The 21,349-nt window shown below is 35.9% G+C and overlaps 1 protein-coding gene across 2 annotated transcripts in view; it reads left to right on the top strand.

Annotated features, from left to right (window-relative positions):
- LOC126321023 (obscurin) overlaps positions 1 to 21,349 on the top strand; it is a 790,459-nt gene that overhangs the window by 423,711 nt on the left and 345,399 nt on the right. For both annotated transcript variants that reach the window (XM_049994141.1, XM_049994140.1), the window contains exons 12-17: positions 166 to 789; positions 1,013 to 2,257; positions 7,492 to 7,692; positions 11,946 to 12,191; positions 13,891 to 14,032; positions 14,288 to 14,472. In XM_049994141.1, the coding sequence (XP_049850098.1) occupies positions 166 to 789; positions 1,013 to 2,257; positions 7,492 to 7,692; positions 11,946 to 12,191; positions 13,891 to 14,032; positions 14,288 to 14,472 (2,643 nt within the window). The remainder of the gene's footprint in view (positions 1 to 165; positions 790 to 1,012; positions 2,258 to 7,491; positions 7,693 to 11,945; positions 12,192 to 13,890; positions 14,033 to 14,287; positions 14,473 to 21,349) is intronic.

The raw sequence follows: 21,349 nt of genomic DNA, 5'->3' as shown, positions 1-21,349 counted from the left end.
TGAAAAATGTTATGTAGTACACAGTGGATGAAAATATTATTAAATTACATGCACCATGTTAATTGTCATTGTTCTTATTTTTATGATGAGTTGATATTGACTATTCCTTATTTTTCAGGTAATTTACTCAATTTTATTTATTTATTTTGTTGTTTTACTTTACAGTTGCTCTTGCTGAGCATGCTGCTGATGACCTGCAGTTAAAGAGTCATACTGAAGATACAGTTGATACAAGCCAAGAACAAACAGTTAAAAAGACATCTGTAACAGAAGTTGTTTCAGAAAAATCAAAAGTAGTGAATGGAATCATAAAGGAACACACAAAAGAGTTGCCACAAGAAAATCAGAGTGAACCAGATAAGAAAGGAAAAGAAACAGTAAAGAAGCCATTAGATTCTGCAGACCAAGACAACAGGGGGCCACCAAAAAAGCAAAAAACTACAAATATTATAGCGGAGGAGAGCAAAACAGACCATCAACACCAGTCTTTTGAAATAAAGGAGAGCGAAGAACCAACAAAACAAGAATCACAAGTGACACAAAAATTGAAAGATTCACGACCAGTGACTAATGGTCCAGAACTGCTTCATGAAACTGAGATCAAAAAAATATCTGAAACAGAAAAAGTAGCAGATTCTCATAAAGCAAATAACATAAGTCAAGTCAAACTAGACCAGGAACAGTTGCCAGAAAACACAGAAGCCTGCAAAACAGAATTTAAGTCTGATATTGATATTGTGAAAAGCTCAGAGAAAGTAAATAATATTACCAACTCTGTTTCCACAAAAGGTAAGAAACTTACAACATTGAGAGTTCATTTAATTTTTATTCTTGAATAAGTTATCAAATCTTCTAAATCTTATTTTCTTGTTAGAACAATTTCATATTTGAAAGTGAAAATCAAATGGATTTTATTTTTTTCTGCTAATATTTGTTGTTCTAAATCAATTGTTTTGTTAAATTTCTCTAATTATAGAAAAGAAAAAAAATAACTTTGAATATTTTGTTACAGATAAAGGAAGTAATAGCCACAACATACTTAAGACTGCAGAAGAGTTAGAAAAGGCAGAGAAACAGGTAGTAGAAACTAATAAAACAACATCACCAAATACTTTATTGGACAGACAGGACGAGAAAAATAAAGTAGAGGCAGAAGAAAAACCCACAGTTCCTCATACAGAACCCACAAATAGAAAAGAGGGAAGCTCAGATGCAGTTAGCAAAGGCAGTACATCAGCAGGGTCTGCAATAGAGAAGTCTGAACAGAAGGAGGCTGAAACAGAGGACAAGTCCACTTCTGTTCTCACAGAATCTGCAAATAAGAAAGAACAACAACCTACTGCATTACCTGTAAGTGCTTTACCAGGAAGAGCTGCATTAGAGGAGTGTGCAGAAAAGAAGCCAGAAACAGAAAGAAAATCAACAGATTCTCTTACCCAGTCTACAAATAAATTAGGTACAAAAGAGGAAAGTTTAGATACAGTTAGGAAAGACAGTACATCAGCGGGGTCTCTGATAGAGCAGTCTGAACAGAAGAAGTCAGAAACAGAGGACAAGTCCACAACACTTGTCACAGATTCTGCAAATAAGAAAGAGGAGCAGCTTACTGTAGCACCTGTAAGTGCTTTATCAGGAAGGACTGCATTAGAGAAGTCTGAAGAAAAGAAGCCAGAAACAGAAAGAAAATCAACCGATTACCTTGCCGAGTCTACAAATAAATCAGAGAGAAAAGAGGGAATCTCAGAAACAGTTAGCAAAGGCAGTGCATCAGCAGCATCTGTGATAGAGAAGTCTGAACAGAAGAAGGCAGAAACAGAGGACAAGCCCACAACACTTGTCACAGACTCTGCAAATAAGGAAGAGGAACAATCTACTGTAGCTCCTGTAAGTGTTTTACCAGGAAGGACTGCATTAGAGAAATCTGAAGAAAAGAAGCCAGAAACAGAGAGAAAGTCAACAGATTCCGTTGTCCAGTCTACAAATAAATCAGGGACAACTTTTGACCCAAGTGTTACAAGTCCTGCCTCAGAAAAAACTAAAGAACCCATTGATCTTACTGCAGAAACCAGACATATAGAAGACTCCGTCTCTGCAGAATCTGCCATTAAAAAGCCTGCTTCACAAGAAGAAAAGACATTAGTAACAGCTGAAGTATCAAAATTAAAGAAAGAGGCTCCTGAAAACAAAGAAGACGACATGGATCAATATATGAGTTTTGAATCAAAACGTATCTCCTCATCTTCAAGAAGTGTTCATGGTAAGAAAATATATTATGCATAAAATATGGAGATTATCTTCAAAAACTTATCCATAAAGCATTCAGCTTTTGTATAGGACCTGTTTGCAAAATTTTGCTAGTATCAGAACTACTGTTAAACTGATAGAATAAAAATACCTTGAAGGTCTGTTACATTAACACTGTAGTATGAAGTTTAAGATTTTGCAGTTTTATTTTGCTGTGTGCTCTGTAAGCAGTCTAACTTTTGTAGCTGTTCTTCTTGAGCCTCTTAAAAATTTCCATACATAGCTAACTAATAGTATTTCTTTCTATTGTCTTTTGAGTATTTGTTGTATTTGTCATTGTAAATTTGTCTTTTCTTGCAACTTCAAAGTTCTGTGGTTGTGCTATCATGTCTCATTTTAATGACAAACAGTGTAGTGCCACTCTTTGTTGAATTATGTTCAAGTCACATCTGTGTATTCGAAATAATCAGTGGTCATTTCTTCAACCAAACATTGTTTTAATAATTACAATGTATTAAAATTCCTTTTAAATTTTCCATGAACAAAACTTTTACATCTGCTATTAACAAATCGTTTTAAAACATCTTTATAAATTCTGGTTTAAGCCAATAAAATTACTACCTTAAAAGAAGCTACGGAATAAAGGCAAGGAAAAAGTGAAAAGTTAATATAGATTGTTATAAATGAAAACAAATCTGAGTACATATACACATTTTGTTATTTCCGAATTTGTTTGTGAAACTCTTCCTGTATAACACAGTAATTGTGCCCTTGATTTGGATATTTAGGATGTGCCCTCGCCCCCTCCCACTTCTGATGTGGCATTATTCCTTGAAGCATTCAGTGGTCTAATTTGGAGGGATTCTAGCTGTATTGATATAAACTGAAATTACTTAATCAAATAATGGAAAATCCAATGTAACAATATTATGAGAAGGAAAGTTGCTACTCACCATACAGCGGAGATGCACAACAAAAAGACTCTCACCATTATACCTTTTGGCCATTAAGGCCTTTGTCAACAATAGACAAATGCGCGCGCATGCACACACACACACACACACACACACACACACACACACACACACACAAAAGCAAATGCAACTCACACACACGACTGCAGTCTCAGGCAGTTGAACCTACACTGCGAGCAGCAGCACCAGTGCATAATGGCAGTGTCAACTGGTTGGGTTAAAGTGGAGGCATAAGTGGGGGTGGGGAGGGATAGTATGGTGGGGCTGGTGGACAGTGAAGTGCTGCAGGTTAGACAGTGGGAAGGGGTGAGTTGGGGAGGGGGAGTGGAAAAGGAGAGAAATACCCCCCCCCCACCGATCTCTCCCCTGTGTGTGTGTGTGTGTGTGTGTGTGTGTGTGTGTGTGTGTGTGTGTGTGTGTGTGTCATTGTTGATGAAGGCCTTAACGGCCGAAAACTATAATTGTGAGACCTTTTTTTGTTGTGTCTATCTGCAACTTAGCATCTCTGAAATTGCTTAAACTGTACTGGCAGTTTTCAATCATTACCAGCATAGCCTGATTTCACTAACAGATAGTAATGAGTTCAGCACATTTGTATCTTCTGAGTATCTACCTGGAATGCACAATTAATAATCTATGTAATGGAAGCATGTTGAAATGCTTGCACAGTGACTTACTGAGTTTCGTGTAAAATTTGAGAATTTACTGTCTATACCTCTATACACAATAATATTTTCAATTGTTGTCTTCACTGATATTGTTAGAACCAAATATGTGCTTTGTATTTACTGTCATTCACATATTCTTTTAAGTTCAGAGCTATTGCTGAGCTTTTCCCATGTAAATTCTGGTATTTTTATGATGCAAATCCCTTTATCTCCAGCGTAGCTGTATCTCTGAACTTACTTCAGAGGTTTATAAATACTGCTGTTACATTGCTGTTTGAGTGATGGGGTAGAGGGAGGGGGAATCTAAGAACAGAATTGTGTTCCTGTAGCTATGACGACAATTTTGGCTTTAATATGGTATCCAGTTTCATCCTTAATTAAAATCAAAGTAGTGTATTCAGCTTCATTGTCTAATTTATTTGTTTAATTTACTCATATCTTGTCTTACAAACATGATTTATGGATTATCACTATGTCTGGTGCAACGCACTGGTAAAAAGAGCACTTTCTAATTTCATGATTAAATAAATAATAATTACTGAAAACAACAGTCTTTCTGAGTCTCTGAATAAAATGAAAATTTAAATAACTTTAAATTTGTGATTAATCTATTATTTAATTTCTTTTACACTTTAGTTTTATGATAAAGAGATTAATTAGTCACCACAAGTGACTGCAGAAAATTCCTGCTAGGATTAAGACACCATCCTGTATTTTCAGCTTTTTGTAAGCAGTCACCTTCCCATTAGGCTATCCAAGCACACCTCCAAGCAGACACAATTTTTTTGTATGAGCAATGTTTCCTTCTGTATATGGGATACAGGTACAGGGTTTCTCCAGTGGTAGTAAATGACAAAGGAAAGGAAGCTGAGGCAGATTTGGGTTGGACCAGGATACATGCTTGGATGGACAGTGCTAAGTCAATTGCTCATAAAAGGCAGGAAATCCAGGATTAAATACTGCTGTTAACAAAAATTTTCAATTGTCACCTCAGAAGCATATAATTGTGATTGCTTCGATAAGTAGTAGTTCTCACATAGGTAGTTTTTTCTTGTTTGATGTATATTTACGAAGCATAAAACTGGCAGAGAGGAGTAGGCACACACTTTTTGAGTGACTATTCACTTACATGCATACATACAGACACATGTCCAGAGTATGCATTTCCTTGTTGCACAATGATAATGTATGTTTATACACTCTGAGACTATCTTGGTCAGCATTCTTGTTTTTTGTCATCTAGGAACATAACTACTACACTGTTTCTGCTACATCTGATCGGTTCATTCATGCTGAAGTTTCATTAATGTTATTAGTTTCAGAACTCTATATTTCTACTTTTCCTTCCTCACAAAGTGAATGATGTTAGAAACCTATGTTTCATGTTCAGTCACTGTTTGTGTTGGCAATACTGGGAACTCGAATTGTTATTGTGACAGAGACCTGATGGGTACGGCTTCCACCCAAGCTTTTGAGCTCAAGCAAATTCACTAGAAACTATGACTAAAGTCTTCATGTGGTACATTTCGACTCCTAATGCTTAATGATTCAGATGCAAAACACTCTATAAGATTTTACAATTTTACAAACATCTGATAAATGGAAAACTGACAGTAAAAACAGTAGTAATGCATACATGAGATCTCAAACAACAGCTGTGTATAACATGGACACTTTAACATGGCAGTTTTAGGAGAGGGGTATTTTGGACTGTGGTTAGGTAAGATAGCAGTACGGGTTGCATCTGAACTGCCATGTTTACAACACTGCCAACCTAAGCAAGAAAAGGCATGGTAGCTGTTACCAAATAGTTCATGTTGTGTGCTTTGCTTTGAGTTGCAAATACCTCATTCTTTTCTAGGAGGCTAAGTCTGGTCTATATTGAGTCTCAAGTAGGATTCTCGAAACACTAGGAGGGCCCTGCAATGCATATGACAGTGCGTCAGTTCTGCTTTCGCAAAAGCATAAATCATGAGTGTAGATCACCAGTCATGTGAGAGGGAGGTGGGGCTTGTTCCCCTACAGCTCCTATCTGCTCTTCCGTTGGCTTTACTGCCCCTCTGTAGTCCAGGGTTCTTGTTTGTTCACAGCCAACTGCAATGTTATATTGTCAGCACTATATCTGAATCAAATTAACAAAGTAGCTGACACTCATGTGCAACTTTGTCTGCTCTGTGGATTGATTGTAACAACGATGGCTGTGGTGGTCCATGTATTCACATACTGTCTGTTGAAGTGCAGTACTTAGTTCATTTCTCAGGACTGTATTAGGTTCATCATTTTTGCACACTTTCATTGTTTTATTCTGACAGTCTGTAATGAACAATAAACATTCCATACAGAGAAGAGACCGATGACCTCGCTGTCTGGTCTCCTTCCCGAAAACCAACCAACCATACAGAGAAACAAACCACACAGTGAAAATGAATTACAACAGTTAGATTACTGAAATCAACCTTTGTCTGCAATTGAATGTGGTAAATATTGTCTGAAATAAAAGAGTGATGTGACAAAGGTGAATAAAACATGCATCACAGCAAACTGACTTGTCTGACTGTCAGTGTCATTAATTTGAATTTAATCCTTTGTCTACTCTTTGTTTGTTGAATATAAATAGGTTACCGGAGATAACGGCAAATCCGTAAGACATACAGAATGAATAATTCATTCTACAGTGGGGTGCTGTTACAAAAGTTCCTGAACTGTTGAAACAGTGTACTAGACCGGAACTCAAACTTTAAGCTTCAGCTGTTATGGGCAGTCCTCCTATGGATTACCCAGACTTTCCTTACAACCTGCATCATTTCTGTTAGCCAGTACCTCCATCCTACTTTTCAACAGTGGCTCTTCTTAAATGCTAGTGAAACAAGGCTTGTAGAAAAATCTCTTTGAAGTTTGGACATAGAAGGGAAGTATAGGCACATTGAAATGGTGAGGTGGACAGCAAACTGTCCCATGGTAGCTCAGTCAGTAGGGACATTGCCCACAAAAAGCAAAGGTTCAATTTGAGCCCCAGTCCAGTGTACCATTTTAATCCGTCAAGAAGCTACTGTGAGGAATCGCATATCGGTATCACTTTTCTGACTACTTCATTTTATTTGAAATAAAGTCTGAGTATTTATTTTAGTTTTAGTACTCAGTCTTTAAGTCACAACATAAGCAGATGTATAAAATGTTGTCAATGACAATTCAGGAGATAGCTCTCATATTACCCAAAACTTCCAAAAAATGAAAATCATAGCTAAATGAACTTTTGTGTTTCTGTTCCTTCCATTAAACAGTAGCATAGCATTAAACAATAGTACTAGTATCAGACTACCATATGCGATAAACTGTGCTGTAATTTGAAGTTAATATAGTATCTAATTTCCAGAGTAGTTCACATATTACTGAGCTTTGCTTAAATTAACTTAATTATTTATTTTTCTAAAACATGCAGTAACATGGAAATATTAATCATATCTTAATAATGCTCTTCTCTAAACATACTTTTAATAATGCTGACAGCTGATCTATTCACAGTCATTGTGGCAAGAACACGAAGGGTGGCATCTCTCTGGTAAGACTTTACCTTTTTGCTGTTATATGTTGTGTCTGTCCCTCAGAATATTCTTCAGTGTCAAGTAGTCATCTCAGTGAGGAGATCTACATGGAGTCAAGCAATATATCATCTTCTGAGTCCATGAGGGTAGCATCAACTACAGCACAATCTGTTGGTGGTGGTGATACAGTAGTCAGACTTGCTCTGACTTCCAGTGATGGTCGCCCAGTATTCACTGAAACTATTGAAGGCTGCAGTGTAGAACGTAAGTTGATGTAATTTTTCATAAAAAGAAGTTAGAAGAAATTTGATAGATGGATTTTGAAAGGAAACAAATTTTACACCAGTATTATTTTGAAATACTTCATTGTAATAACAAAAAACGTAAGTACATCTTAATTAAAGCATCTTGTTGTTCGAATTCAATTTTCTCCTGCATTTTGTAACTCTCTTAATGTCTCTCCAGTATCTTCTACATTTAAATTGCCTTGATTACTTTCTCTAGACTAATTCCCAGAATACATGCTATGAAACTTGCTGCTTCTTTTTATTGTTATCAATCTGATCCAATTTGAGAAGTTTTAGCCCAGATTATTTTCTCTATGTTTACTTACTTTTAAGTTGTTAAATGAAGTACCTCCAGTATCTGGACAATAAAGATAAAAATAATCTCAGAAGATTTAGAACATTGTTATTGTTCAGTAGTTGGCACCATGAATGTGTGAGAAAATTACAGGAGGATGTGCTGCCAATAACTGTGTCTATAAAGATACACAGTTCATATTAAGAAGATGAAGCAGATCAACAAAGAAGATGGTAACATATGAGGGTTGGAACTTCAATAGTGGCAACTATTTATTCACAACAGATACAAAAGAGTTACATATTTGCACCTGTTACTGTCCCTCATAGTAATCACCAGCATTGTGTAGAAACCGTTGCCAGTGATGTGGAAGGCATAGTGTACCGTTATACCATTAGCAGAGTCTGTTCTGTTGATGGTGTGAATGGACCGGTCTACTGCCTGTTGAATCTCTGGAACAGTTCTGAAGCAAATGCCACAAAGTGTTTCCTTCATCTTCAGAATCAAATCAATCACAAAGACTTAAGTCTGGGGAGTATGGTGGATGGTACAGTTCTTTCCAGTCCCATCGACCGAACAGAGCAGCCACAGCTTGCACTGTTTGTGCCCACACATTGTCATGCAAAATAATGGGTGGGTTGCACAAAAAGTGTCGCCACTTCTTTCGCAAAGCTGGTCACAGGTGATGCCAAAAAAAAAAAAAAAAAAAAAAAAAAAAAAAAAAAAAAAAAAAAAAAAAAAAAAACTGTTTGCTGTTACAGTTGGAAATAGTTTAGGGTGGCAGGTGAACAAGGCTTATTTCAAAATGAAAACCATAAACACCACGTGCAGTTGATGAAGAGTGTTCTATTGTAAAATATGCAACACAGTGCAAAATTCAACTCAGTTCTTTTCCAGAACTAGATCTTCAGAACTTTTCAGTCTGACATGTACTGTTTTCTATATTCTCAACCTCCATCATTTTAGGTCTCACAGATCTCCTTTACTTTTAATCTTGTTTCCAAGCCAAGTGGCACGGATTCTGAAAACAATGGTCATGTAAAACTCAGCTTATGGTTTTCTCACCTGGCATCCTGAAGCCATTAATCAAGGCAATCTAGTGGCTACAGTACTCTTTGACTTCTGTGTCCTAGGGAAGTGTATTGGACCCTTTCTTCTCGTGTTGTTTATTAATGACTTGGCAGACATTTATTTTAAATGTACAGAAACATGTGTCAGTAGTGGTCAAATGTTCAGAACCCTCTCAGAATAGGACTAATAGAAGATATTGAATGTATTTAAAGAAGGGCACCACAGATGGTCACAGGTTTGTTTCACTCGCTGGAGAGTATCACGGAAATGCTGAAAAAAACTGAACTGGCCGACGCTTCAAGATGTAGATCATTTATACCATAAAAGGCTACTTACAAAGTTTCAAGAAGCAGCTTTAAGTGAATGATCTAGAAATATGCCTAAGCCTCCCATATACCACTCCCATAGTGACTGTGAAGGCAAGATTTTTTTTTTAATCAGTTGTTATTCTCATGCTCTATACATAATTGGAATGAGAATAAATCCTAACTTATGGTACCCACAGTCACACTTCTCAGTGGTGTATAAATTATGAATATTTAGATGTGATTTCCTCCCTTTATGCTCCACTGTCATATTGTTACCACTAAACACAGTACTAAGTTCCTTGGGTGTGGAAACAACAGAACTGCCATCCAATAGAGAGTTTTGCAAACATGTTGAGAGATGATGTAGCATGTTTCCACTACCAATTAAGATGGAAACTTCCCATTATTTTACAGTGATTCTTCTAAAAGATAAAAGGTTTTGGAGCAGAAAATGATCCATTAAGATTTAAATACTTATCTTGCTGATTTGGATGTGCCAATGATTGTTGATCCTACTAGCATGTTCATTTTCATATGCTGCCATGAACATTGGAGTGATTTCTCTTGGAATATGCTGCTGTCTTACATAATTGGAAATATTTTTCTCAGAACCAATTTTTTTAAAGTCATAATTTATTTAAAATTTCTTCAGCAGACATTTCTTGAGCAGACATTGCTAATGACTATGCCAAAACTGAGATGTATCTGTACTGTTTACTGAGTCATAGTCACAGCCACTTCCACTTATATAGCCCTTTAACAATGAGCCTAGTGTTTAATTCTTTGTTACAACTTTAATACAATTGCAGTTTTATAACCAAAATGATTTCACTTGAAGATTGGCATTAAAATTTGCTCAGAAATTTAGACTTGCACAATTACAGTGACTGTTTGTATCAACTGTTTGCTGTTTGTGATGCAATTACCAGACTTTCCACATCTGCATTATTTTAACATTTTTTCTTATTTACTTTTGGCTTTAACATTTTTCCACAAGAACTAGAACATTAATTAATATGGTCATCTTTCCAGTAAATATAACTCCTCAAAATTTGTGTCTATCTTGAAATTACAGGAATTACTTGTTATTACCAATTCACTGTTTTGTGTACCTTTCTTTCTCCTGACCTTATCCCATATTGTCAGGGGGTCAGCATGTTAATTTGGATTTCAAAATGTGAGTGGTTGAGGGTGGTCAGATGCCCTTCCTGTTGTCACCCCTTGCCCTTCAGGCCGGATTTATGTAACCACCCCATCTGTGTGCATTTAGTGTTGCCACACAGGAAAGTATGAGAATGTTTCTGAAGTGTTTGCAAATCATATAACTGAGGTTGTATGTGGATACCAGCCTGATTTTCATTTAGTCGGATGTGGAAATCACCTAAAGTTCACATCCAGGCTGGCTGGCATACCGGCCTTCACCGTTAACTCACCAAGCGGATCCGATCTGGGGCTGACATATGCCCCCAAATCTGGGAAGGGATGTGCTAGCATTGCACATCTATCTGGTCAGGTCTCACAACCTTTTATATATCCTTATTGTTGTTATTTGACTTCGTTTACAGAATAACGAGTATAAATAAAAGGAATATTACAAAGATTAACTGCAGAAAGTGAAATATACAAGTGTATCTTATTCTTTATTAGTTGCATGTATTGGATGCTACGATATCAGATCGTGGTCTGTTATATTACTCATTGTTGTCACAAATGAGTGATATTTATTACAACAGTTGGTCACATCGTGATTATGCTACAGGAAAAATGGAAACAAATTTTATTGCCAGCTTATTCCCCTTTTTGTGAAGACTAACCCAAAGGACGTTCCTATAAAGGAAATATAGGGCTTGGCATTCTTTTTGTTGCTGAACCAGCATTTGTGCGACCAGCAGTAGTAGATATGTGGTGGCTATTTTGGCTTAATGTGTATATTACCAAAAAATTGAGCAGAAATATTTGAGAAAAATATTTGAATTAAATCATGCACAGTTCAATTCAAATAGAAATATCTCACATTTGCAAGTGTCATATGTTTAAAATGCTTGAATCAACATAGGTTTTATATTAATTGTAGTAACTCTAAAAATACTCATTTGCTCCACCATCAGTGTAATTTATCACAATTATTTCATTGTTGAAATGCAGGTTTTTTTGAGTTGCGCCAGTTTAATGTTTTTGAGTTGCATTTATATCATGGTGTCATTTTGATATGTTTATGGCATTTCTTTTTGCTGATGGTTTGGTGGTAAATTTTATTCAGACAAAAACTTAAATGTAATTTGTAATTTTTTGTAGCTGTTTATTCTTTGTATGAATAAGAGTGACACAAAATGTCATGTTATTATAGAAATTAAAATGCTTGTACTCAGATTTGAAGCTACTGTAGCATACTAAATGTTGAATTTGCAGCAAGAGTATTCAGTTAATATTACAGGAGATGTCACTCAGGACAAACATTTATTTCACTTGAATGCAATTTGGAACTAAGGTTAATGTTTTTATCATTGTTTATGGTAAATACAGTGTAAATAATAATTGATGTTTAAACTGTTTCAGCTGGGCAGAATGCTATATTTCAATGCAAAGTTGCCTCTGATTCACCAACTAATATGACATGGCTGAAAGATAATCGGCCAATGGATGATAAGCTAGCAGACAGAGTTAAAATAGAATCTAAAGATAGCAGCAGTTTCAAACTGGAAATTCAACACTGTTGTGAGTCGGACACTGGTATCTATACAGCTAAAGCATCCAATGTCGTTGGAAGCTCCACATGTACTGCACAACTAGTTGTTCAGGACAGTAAGTTTAAAAAAAACTTATTATTTGCATATTCAATAATACCTTTTTCCACTTGCAACTCTCATAAAGAAATATTGTGAGTTTCATATAGAATAACATTTTCCATGAAGGACGTATGGTAATGTTAAGAGCAATGTGTTGATTGGAGCTCAGATTTTGTGAAAGGACACATTTCTTCTCAGTCATAGATCAAATTTCTGAAACTGAATGAAAACTGCACATATTAATTTAGTTTGAAAGTAATGTATAGGTATGTTGCCAACAAGAATGTAGTACAAATATCAAATCTGATAGAAACTTGTGCTCTCAGTGGTAAAGATATCAATATAAGTTTGTAGGCTTCCATAGCCAGTGTCATTTTGAATAAAATAATTTTGAGTATTGAGACATGTCACTGCAAACTACTACAGCAACAAATTGCAGACATGTGACTTTTAAAATTTTCCGAGTGAACTCAATTTTCAAACAAATTTTGGGTTTGCAACCAGTCATCAATTAATTCATTGCACAATGTTTTGACTGGGCACCTTCCAGTCATTTCCATGTGAGTCGTAGAATACTAACAGTTAGCCTTCGATGGCTCACCTGAAGGTGACTGGCAGGTGCCCAGTCAAAATATTGTGCAATGAATTAAATGAAAACTAGCTGTAAGTCTGAAATTTGTTTGGAAATTACTGATCATTTGATAAACTTGGAGCAATTAGTTGCTTTAGTTGTTAACAATGACGTGGCTCAATACGCAAAATAATTTTATGCAAGACATTGATAGTATGCTTGTGAACACAATAATTTGCAGAGATGTATATGCAGCCCACTAGCTCATGACAGATAAATTGCCGGCCGCGATGGCTGTGCGGTTCTAGGCGCTTCAGTCCGGAACCGCGGGACTGCTGCGGTCGCAGGTTCGAATCCTGCCTCGGGCATGGATGTGTGTGATGTCCTTAGGTTAGTTAGGTTTAAGTAGTTCTAAGTTCTAGGGGACTGATGACCTAAGATGTTAAGTCCCATAGTGCTCATAGCCATTTGAACCATTTTGAACAGACAAATTATTACAAACAAAAAATAACACACAGTTGCCCAAAAGCAAATGTTGCATAACAGGAGCCATGGTTACATAAAAAGTTGTAGACACCATTCAGGGATAGCTTAGACTTGTATTGGCAGCTGCTAACTGTGCTTTCAAATATTATAAAAACAGATTACACTTATAAAATATGCAAACAAGTATTGCAGACTATACATATCAGAGATAATAACTTAAGTCAGGTGATAATATGCATAAAGAACAAAAATATACATCAAGCTTGCAGAGAAAAATCTTAATGTCAAAAGAAATATGTGCTATCTCAACCTAGTCACAGTTATTATGTACTTTTCAAGTTTTATAGATATGAGACAGATAGGTATATAGAGAGATAGATAGGTATATGAATGAGAACATTTTATGAATGCTTAGGCTGTATAACTTAATTAACTTAACTGAGGATACATTAACTTAATTAAGATTATACAAGATACATTTAAACATAACCTGGAAAATTACAATGAAAATATGTTTTCTTCATAAATGTAATAATTATACAGTAATTTTCAGAATAATTTGCAACTATTGTTACTGGCAGTAACTCTTCTTAACTATAGGTTTTTTAAGTTTTGTGAAAACAGTTGATCTGAAATTAAACTCATTTCTGTTTCATAGTTAGTGAAGAAGAAAGGGCACGACGTGCTGCAGCAAATAGTCCGAGTTTCTTAATTCGGCTTAAGGACACAGAACTGCTAGAAAATACATATTTGCGATTTATGGTAAAAGTTCAAGGTACACCGAACCCAGAAGTAACATTGTAAGTATATTTTTGATAGAATATTTATTAAAGATGCTGAAGACATGAAAGTAATTTAATTTCTAATGTATAAATGTGTGTTTATATTTTATAATTAATGAGTTATTAGGAATTAAACACAGATACAGTATATTTTGAGCAAGTACCAAATAGATTGTAGACTTTGTTTCAGGTATCCCTCTTGCTCTACCTTTATGTCTGCATATATGCACACTACTTACCTTTTAAAGATAATATTATTTTCATACATTTCAGCTATAAAGATGGGAAACCTATAGAAAAAGGAAGTGACCACATTCAAGTTGTAAGAGATAAAGCCGAGTCTGGATATTATGAACTTGTTATTACTGATGTCCACCAAAATGATGCAGGAAAATATTCATGTACTGCTAAAAACAAATATGGAGAAGTGTCAAGTGAAGCAACTGTAACAGTTACAAGTAAGTTGGAGATGTATTTTGTGTTATGATATCTTCACAACATTTCTTTCCATAAGTATTCATAGATAAAAGACCGCAGAGGAACAGCATGTCCATTTCAGTGCTGTAAATTATCCTTGTGACTATATATATATATATATATATATATATATATATATATATATATATATATATATATATATTAAAAACAAAGATTCCAAGACTTACCAAGCGGGAAAGCGCCGGCAGACAGGCACATGAACAAAACACACAAACACACACACAGAATTACGAGCTTTCGCAACTGGCAGTTGCTTCGTCAGGAAAGAGGGAAGGAGAGGGAAAAATGAAAGGATGTGGGTTTTAAGGGAGAGGGTAAGGAGTCATTCCAATCCCGGGAGCGGAAAGACTTCCCTTAGGGGAAAAAAAGGACAGGTGTACACTCGCACACACACACACACACACACACACACACACACACACACACATCCATCCGCACATCCACAGACACAAGCATATATATATATATATATACCAAGCGGGAAAGAGGGGAAAGCGCCGGCAGACAGGCACATGAACAAAACACACAAACATACACAGCATGTATGTGCGGATGGATATGTGTGTGTGTGTGTGCGAGTGTACACCTGTCCTTTTTTTCCCCTAAGGGAAGTCTTTCCGCTCCCGGGATTGGAATGACTCCTTACCCTCTCCCTTAAAACCCACATCCTTTCATTTTTCCCTCTCCTTCCCTCTTTCCTGACGAAGCAACTGCCAGTTGCGAAAGCTCGTAATTCTGTGTGTGTGTTTGTGTGTTTTGTTCATGTGCCTGTCTGCCGGCGCTTTCCCGCTTGGTAAGTCTTGGAATCTTTGTTTTTAATATATTTTTCCCATGTGGAAGTTTCTTTCTGTTATGTGTGTGTGTGTGTGTGTGTGTGTGTGTGTGTGTGTGTGTGTGTGTGTGTGTGTGACATTGTAAAACTTAATGACATTGAAAACAAAATCAGCAGCACTTATCCCCTGTACAAACCAGTCACTGAATTTTGCTTATGGACATTGGTTCAACATTATTGCATTGTTATTGTACAGCAGATGTGTAGCAGTAGTGAATGATGGAACTATCCAGATGAGTCGCTATTCCTATTCATTATTTCATTTATATATTGTGTTCTGCTGATCCAGTCACAAGGGAGAACCTTCACAGTTCTGACATAACAGCAGAGTAATAAGTCCTTTAAGTTAATTAGAGTTGGGCTGGTGAAATAAAGATTGTGTAGGGCATTTTATAAATAAGTAACTAGCTTTGAGGCCGATTCATAACAACAAAATAAGTAAAACATATCTTATAAATATGTGTGAAGAAGTGTTGGATTTTGAATTATTAATGAAAGAACATTTTGCAAAGTTTGCAATGTTCAGAATGCATGTCTCTGCAAATGCATGTGCTTCAAAAAATGTGTGTGTGAATGAAAATATATATGTTAAAATTCATTCAAGACACAATATTGCCATACCAGTAGACTTCATTGTTCACTGTTTAAGGTCTCCCAGTTTATTTTCTTTTGTATGTATTGCACCAGTGCCAAAGAGGACAATTCTAGTGAAATATCATGGTATTCCCATTGCAAATAATAAACAGGTGAGAAAACACTACCATTGGCAATGTTTTAAATGAATAAAATGAACTATATTGTGATAATAGAACACATTTTAATGGTTTCTGATGCATTCGTGTTGTGCACATTATTCTCAGCTGTGACAATAGGTGACCACCTGATAGATCTATATGTCTTGCTAGCACCATTCACAAATGCTGCCTATGACTAGCACAATTCATAGATGCTGCCTATGACTAGCACAATTCACAGATGCTTCCTATGAGTACCTTATTCAGAACACTTTTCCATAGTTGCTAAATGATGAGCTCCCACAGGAAGCAAATGGTTTATGCATGATGGGCCTCCAACACATTTCAGTCACACTGTTTGTGATACAGTGGATACTGTCTACCATGACTTAAAGGTAGGGAGAGGACGACCAGTACTGTGGCTTGCACATTTCGCCAGCCTCAGTGCTTTGAATGATTATCTGTGGGCACTACATAAGGAATAGTGTCATACAGGAGACATTCCTAATGCAGGTATGTTTCATCGCTCTGCGACAGAACCCTGTGAACCATGCATCACTATCTGGATAGGTTTGAAAGGGTGTGAGAGAGCATACTCCAACTGGTGTATACACCTGTGGAGCCAAAGGAAGGACATTCCAAACATTTGTTATTGGCTTCTGACTTGAGAATGTTGTCAAATGTTCATAAAGTATAAAATAATTTTCAAGCGCACATTAATTTGAAATTTCATTCTTATTTTGATGTGAGAAATATGCCTCCAAAGTTTACAGAAGTATTACTGATACATCCATGAATATTACTAAACTACAGTTCACTGCCACATTTTTCTGTCTGTATATGAAGGCTAATGTCAGGAACTACTGAGGTATTTTGATACAATTTTCTAAAATAGATAGTCTGATTGGCGAGAAAGGATTGTGTATAAAATATATAAATATTTCATGCAAATTGCATGAATTATGATGAAGTTAAATTCCTAGCATGTTTTTCTGTCTCTATGTGAAGGCTAATCTCAGGAACATTGTATGGATTTTGATATGTTTTTAAAACATAGATAGACTGATTCATGAGGAGGGTTTGTGTGTGTAATCTATTATTGCTATGCCAAACAAGTTGTTCAGCCATAGATACTTAGTGCTAACTATGTGAAGCTGGTGCCCGTAACTAGCCCTGTATAAAAATATTCTTCAGGTTCCAAGAAAAAAAAATTAGTATTTAATTTGGGAAGCTGTCACTTCATATTCCATTCCAGTGACACTGATTTTTTATTCTTTGTAAATTCTATAAATCATGGCTGGTATTCTGAAGTTTTCCTAAATACCAAAATTATCCAGCAAGGACATGGTCAAAGGAAAGGAAGTACTTGACAAACGTAACTGGATTCATTGTGTCTTAATCAATAGCCATGTTTTTGCTTATTATTTTATATTATTGCTTATTATTTTTTCAAAACTCTACCAGCTGGTGAGCAAAATGTATAAGACAGCGAAATACCCTCAGACTTCAAGAAGAATATAATAATTCCAATCCCAAAGAAAGCAGTTGCTGACAGATGTGAAAATTACCAAACTATCAGTTTAATAAGTCACAGTTGCAAAATACTAACGCGAATTCTTTACAGACGAATGGAAAAACTGGTAGATGTGGACCTCGGGGAGGATCAGTTTGGATTCCTTAGAAATGTTGGAACACGTGAGGTAATACTGACCTTGCGACTTATGTTACAAGAAAGATTAAGAAAAGGCAAACCTACATTTCTAGCATTTGTAGACTTAGAGAAAGCTTTTAACAATGTCGACTGAAATACTCTCTTTCAAATTCTAAAGGTGGCAGGGGTAAAATACAGGGAGCGAAAGGCTATTTACAATTTGTACAGAAACCAGATGGCAGTCATAAGAGTCGAGGGGCATGAAAGGGAAGCAGTGGTTGGGAAAGGAGTGAGACAGGGTTGTAGCCTCTCCCCGATGTTATTCAATCTGTATATTGAGCAATCAGTAAAGGAAACAAAAGAAAAAATTGGAGTATGTATTAAAATTCATGGAGAAGAAGTAAAAACTTTGAGGTTCGCCGATGACATTGTAATTCTGTCAGAGACGGCAAAGGACTTGGAAGAGCAGTTGAACGGAATGGACAGTGTCTTGAAAGGTGGATATAAGATGAACATCAACAAAAGCAAAACGAGGATAATGGAATGTAGTCAAATTAAATCGGGTGATGCTGAGGGAATTAGATTAGGAAATGAGACACTTAAAGTAGTAAATGAGTTTTGCTATTTAGGAAGTAAAATAACTGATGGTGGTCGAAGTAGAGAGGATATAAAATGTAGACTGGCGATGGCACAGAAAGCGTTTCTGAAGGAGAGAAATTTGTTAACATTGAATATAGATTTATGTATCAGTAAGTCGTTTCTGAAAGTATTTGTTTGGAGTGTAGGCATGTATGGAAGTGAAACATGGACGATAACTAGTTTGGACAAGAAGAGAATAGAAACTTTCGAAATGTGGTGCTACAGAAGAATGCTGAAGATAAGGTGGATAGATCACGTAACTAATGAGGAGGTATTGAATAGGATTGGGGAGAAGAGAAGTTTGTGGCACAACTTGACTAGAAGAAGGGATCCGTTGGTACAACATGTTTTGAGGCATCAAGGGATCACAAATTTAGCATTGTAGGGCAGTGTGGAGGGTAAAAATCGTAGAGGGAGACCAAGAGGTGAATTCAGAAGGATGTAGGTTGCAGTAGGTACTGGGAGATGAAGAATCTTGCACAGGATAGAGTAGCATGGAGAGCTGCATCAAACCAGTGTCAGGACTGAAGACAACAACAACAACAACATTATTGCTTTCACTACAATATTTCTTAACTTGACAGAGTTATAAGATATATGTGTACAGCTACAAGGTATGTGCCTAGCCATATTGCAACAGTAGTGTGGAAGTTTAATGCGATATTTCCTTTGTTCTGTTGTGCAGTGGAATGTAGTACATTAGGTTTCATTTAATTTTATTATTACATGCAGAGGAGTGCATCACATAGTGACACTTGAAAAAAAAAAAAAAAAAAAACAATCATTGTATCCTATCACAAATCAATTGTAACACATTTCTCACAAGGATTTTCCATTTGTCCTACTTATAAAAGTTTTTGCAACAGTAGAACTTGAGTGCCTCCTGGAGGTATCTAGCTGTGCAGCAATAGAACCTATGAAAATACATAATATATTATTTTGTGTGGAAAGACTAATTTAAGATTGCAAAAATGGTCATCTTGCTGTATATGTTCAGAAATTTAAAACCATGGATCTCACAGAATGAAAACACATGGTATTCAGTGGATATAATACCACTGAATCACAGGTGGAATTTGTTAACTCAAACAGATACCTACATGTAACACTTAGTAGGGACAATGGAATGATCGCATAGTCTCCGTCTTGGGTAAAGCAGGAGCAGACTTGGATTATTGGTAGAACACAAAGGAAATTCAACCAGTATGGAAGGAGATTGCTTACAAATCAGCTGTGCAACCCTTACCAAAATATGCTGCAAGCATGGGGGGGGGGGGGGGCTACATCAGATAGAACTAACAAGAAGTATTGAATGTACACAGAGAAGATCATTGAAAGGTTACAGATTTGTTTGACTCACAGAAGAATGTCACAGAGTTGTTGAAAGAACTGAACAGGCAGACTTGAAGATAGATGGAAACTATTGTGAGAAAGTCTACTAACATAGTTTCAAGAACCAGCTTTAAATGATGACTCTGGGAATATACAAGAACCCCCTAAATATCACTCTCACAGGGATCTTGAGGATAAGATTAGTTTAATTACAGCACGCACTAGGCATTTAAACAATAATTCTTCCCACGCTCAATATGTGAATGAAACAGAAAAAGCCCTAATATGTTGTACAGTGGAAAGTACCCATAATGAAGATGTAGCACCAGTGTGACATGTGTTTGCTGATTCAGTTAAAACTGTAAGTCTGGCTATGTAATATATTACACTGTTTTGATTGTAGATTGACCATAGCAAAACCCTGGAATGTCCAGGGAAACATGATCTTATAACTTACAGTGTCTTTTAGTTACACATTATTCATATATACCCTCAGTTCTTAGCTATGGCATTCTTTTTTGGAGAACAAATGCACAACATATAAACACAATTTTTAAACTCCAGCAAAGAGCCATAAGAGTAATAACCAAAAATAGTACTCAAGCTCATTATAAAGATCTGTTCAAAACACTGGGGATTTTAACTGCTCTGTGTGAATACATTTACCAGTCAGTTGCACACATCAAAAATAACAAACAGCTCTGTCCATGATCATGGAACAAGCTCTAGACTCAACTTACATTTACCAAGAAAAAATAAACATAAAACTCAAAACAGCATTTTCTACCAAGGAATAAAACTCTACAATAAATTACCAAAAGAAATTAAATAAATTGTAAAAATACACTAATTTAAAAGGGCAGCTAAACAGTACCTGTTATGTAGTATGACATTGAAGGATTACTTAGATAAAACAGAGTAGGGGTTTGGTAAAAAAATGTTATACATATAAATAATAACAATGATCATAAAACATCCAACATTCCACATAACACCTTCACACTATGTTTTTTCCTTCTTTTTTCCTTTTCTAGTAAAACTTACCCCTAAGAGACGCATAGCACAATACTCTGAGCTCATAATGTCACTCATTATAGAGGGATGCCTAGGCAGTTTTTCAGGATAGCAAATGGGAAGTTGCGGCATGGAAAATGGCCCAAAGATCACCAGTGTGTGTGTGTGTGTGTGTGTGTGTGTGTGTGTGTGTGTAGCAAGTGAAATGTTATGAAACAATACGTGTGTAGTATGTGCAGTGACTGATAGTGAGATATGAGTGAACAGTATGGCATTACATTATTTAATAAGTCATTCATAAAAAGGTATTGTATACCAGGAGTAAATCTAATGATTGTTTGTAAATGTATATGTATACAAATTGCCTTATTTTAAATTGGTCTAAACTTGTAAATACTTTGACATGTCCTATATCCTTGTAAAAAGAGATCTATGGACAAATATAGCTACTACTACTGCTACTAGAATTGTTGATAAATCTGTAAATCATAGCTTAACATGGAGTAACCACTAAAAAGTGATTTAGCAACGAAAAGAAAATTTATTTTCAATTATCAAAACTATTAAAGTAAAACTTGCTCTCACAGAACAAATATTGTTTGTGGGAAATCTGAAATTTCAACCTGGAAAAACTA

Source organism: Schistocerca gregaria, chromosome 2, assembly GCF_023897955.1.
Source record: "Schistocerca gregaria isolate iqSchGreg1 chromosome 2, iqSchGreg1.2, whole genome shotgun sequence".
In the NCBI taxonomy this organism is placed as follows: Eukaryota; Metazoa; Arthropoda; class Insecta; order Orthoptera; family Acrididae; genus Schistocerca; species Schistocerca gregaria.
This window is presented reverse-complemented; position numbering and strand designations above follow the sequence as displayed.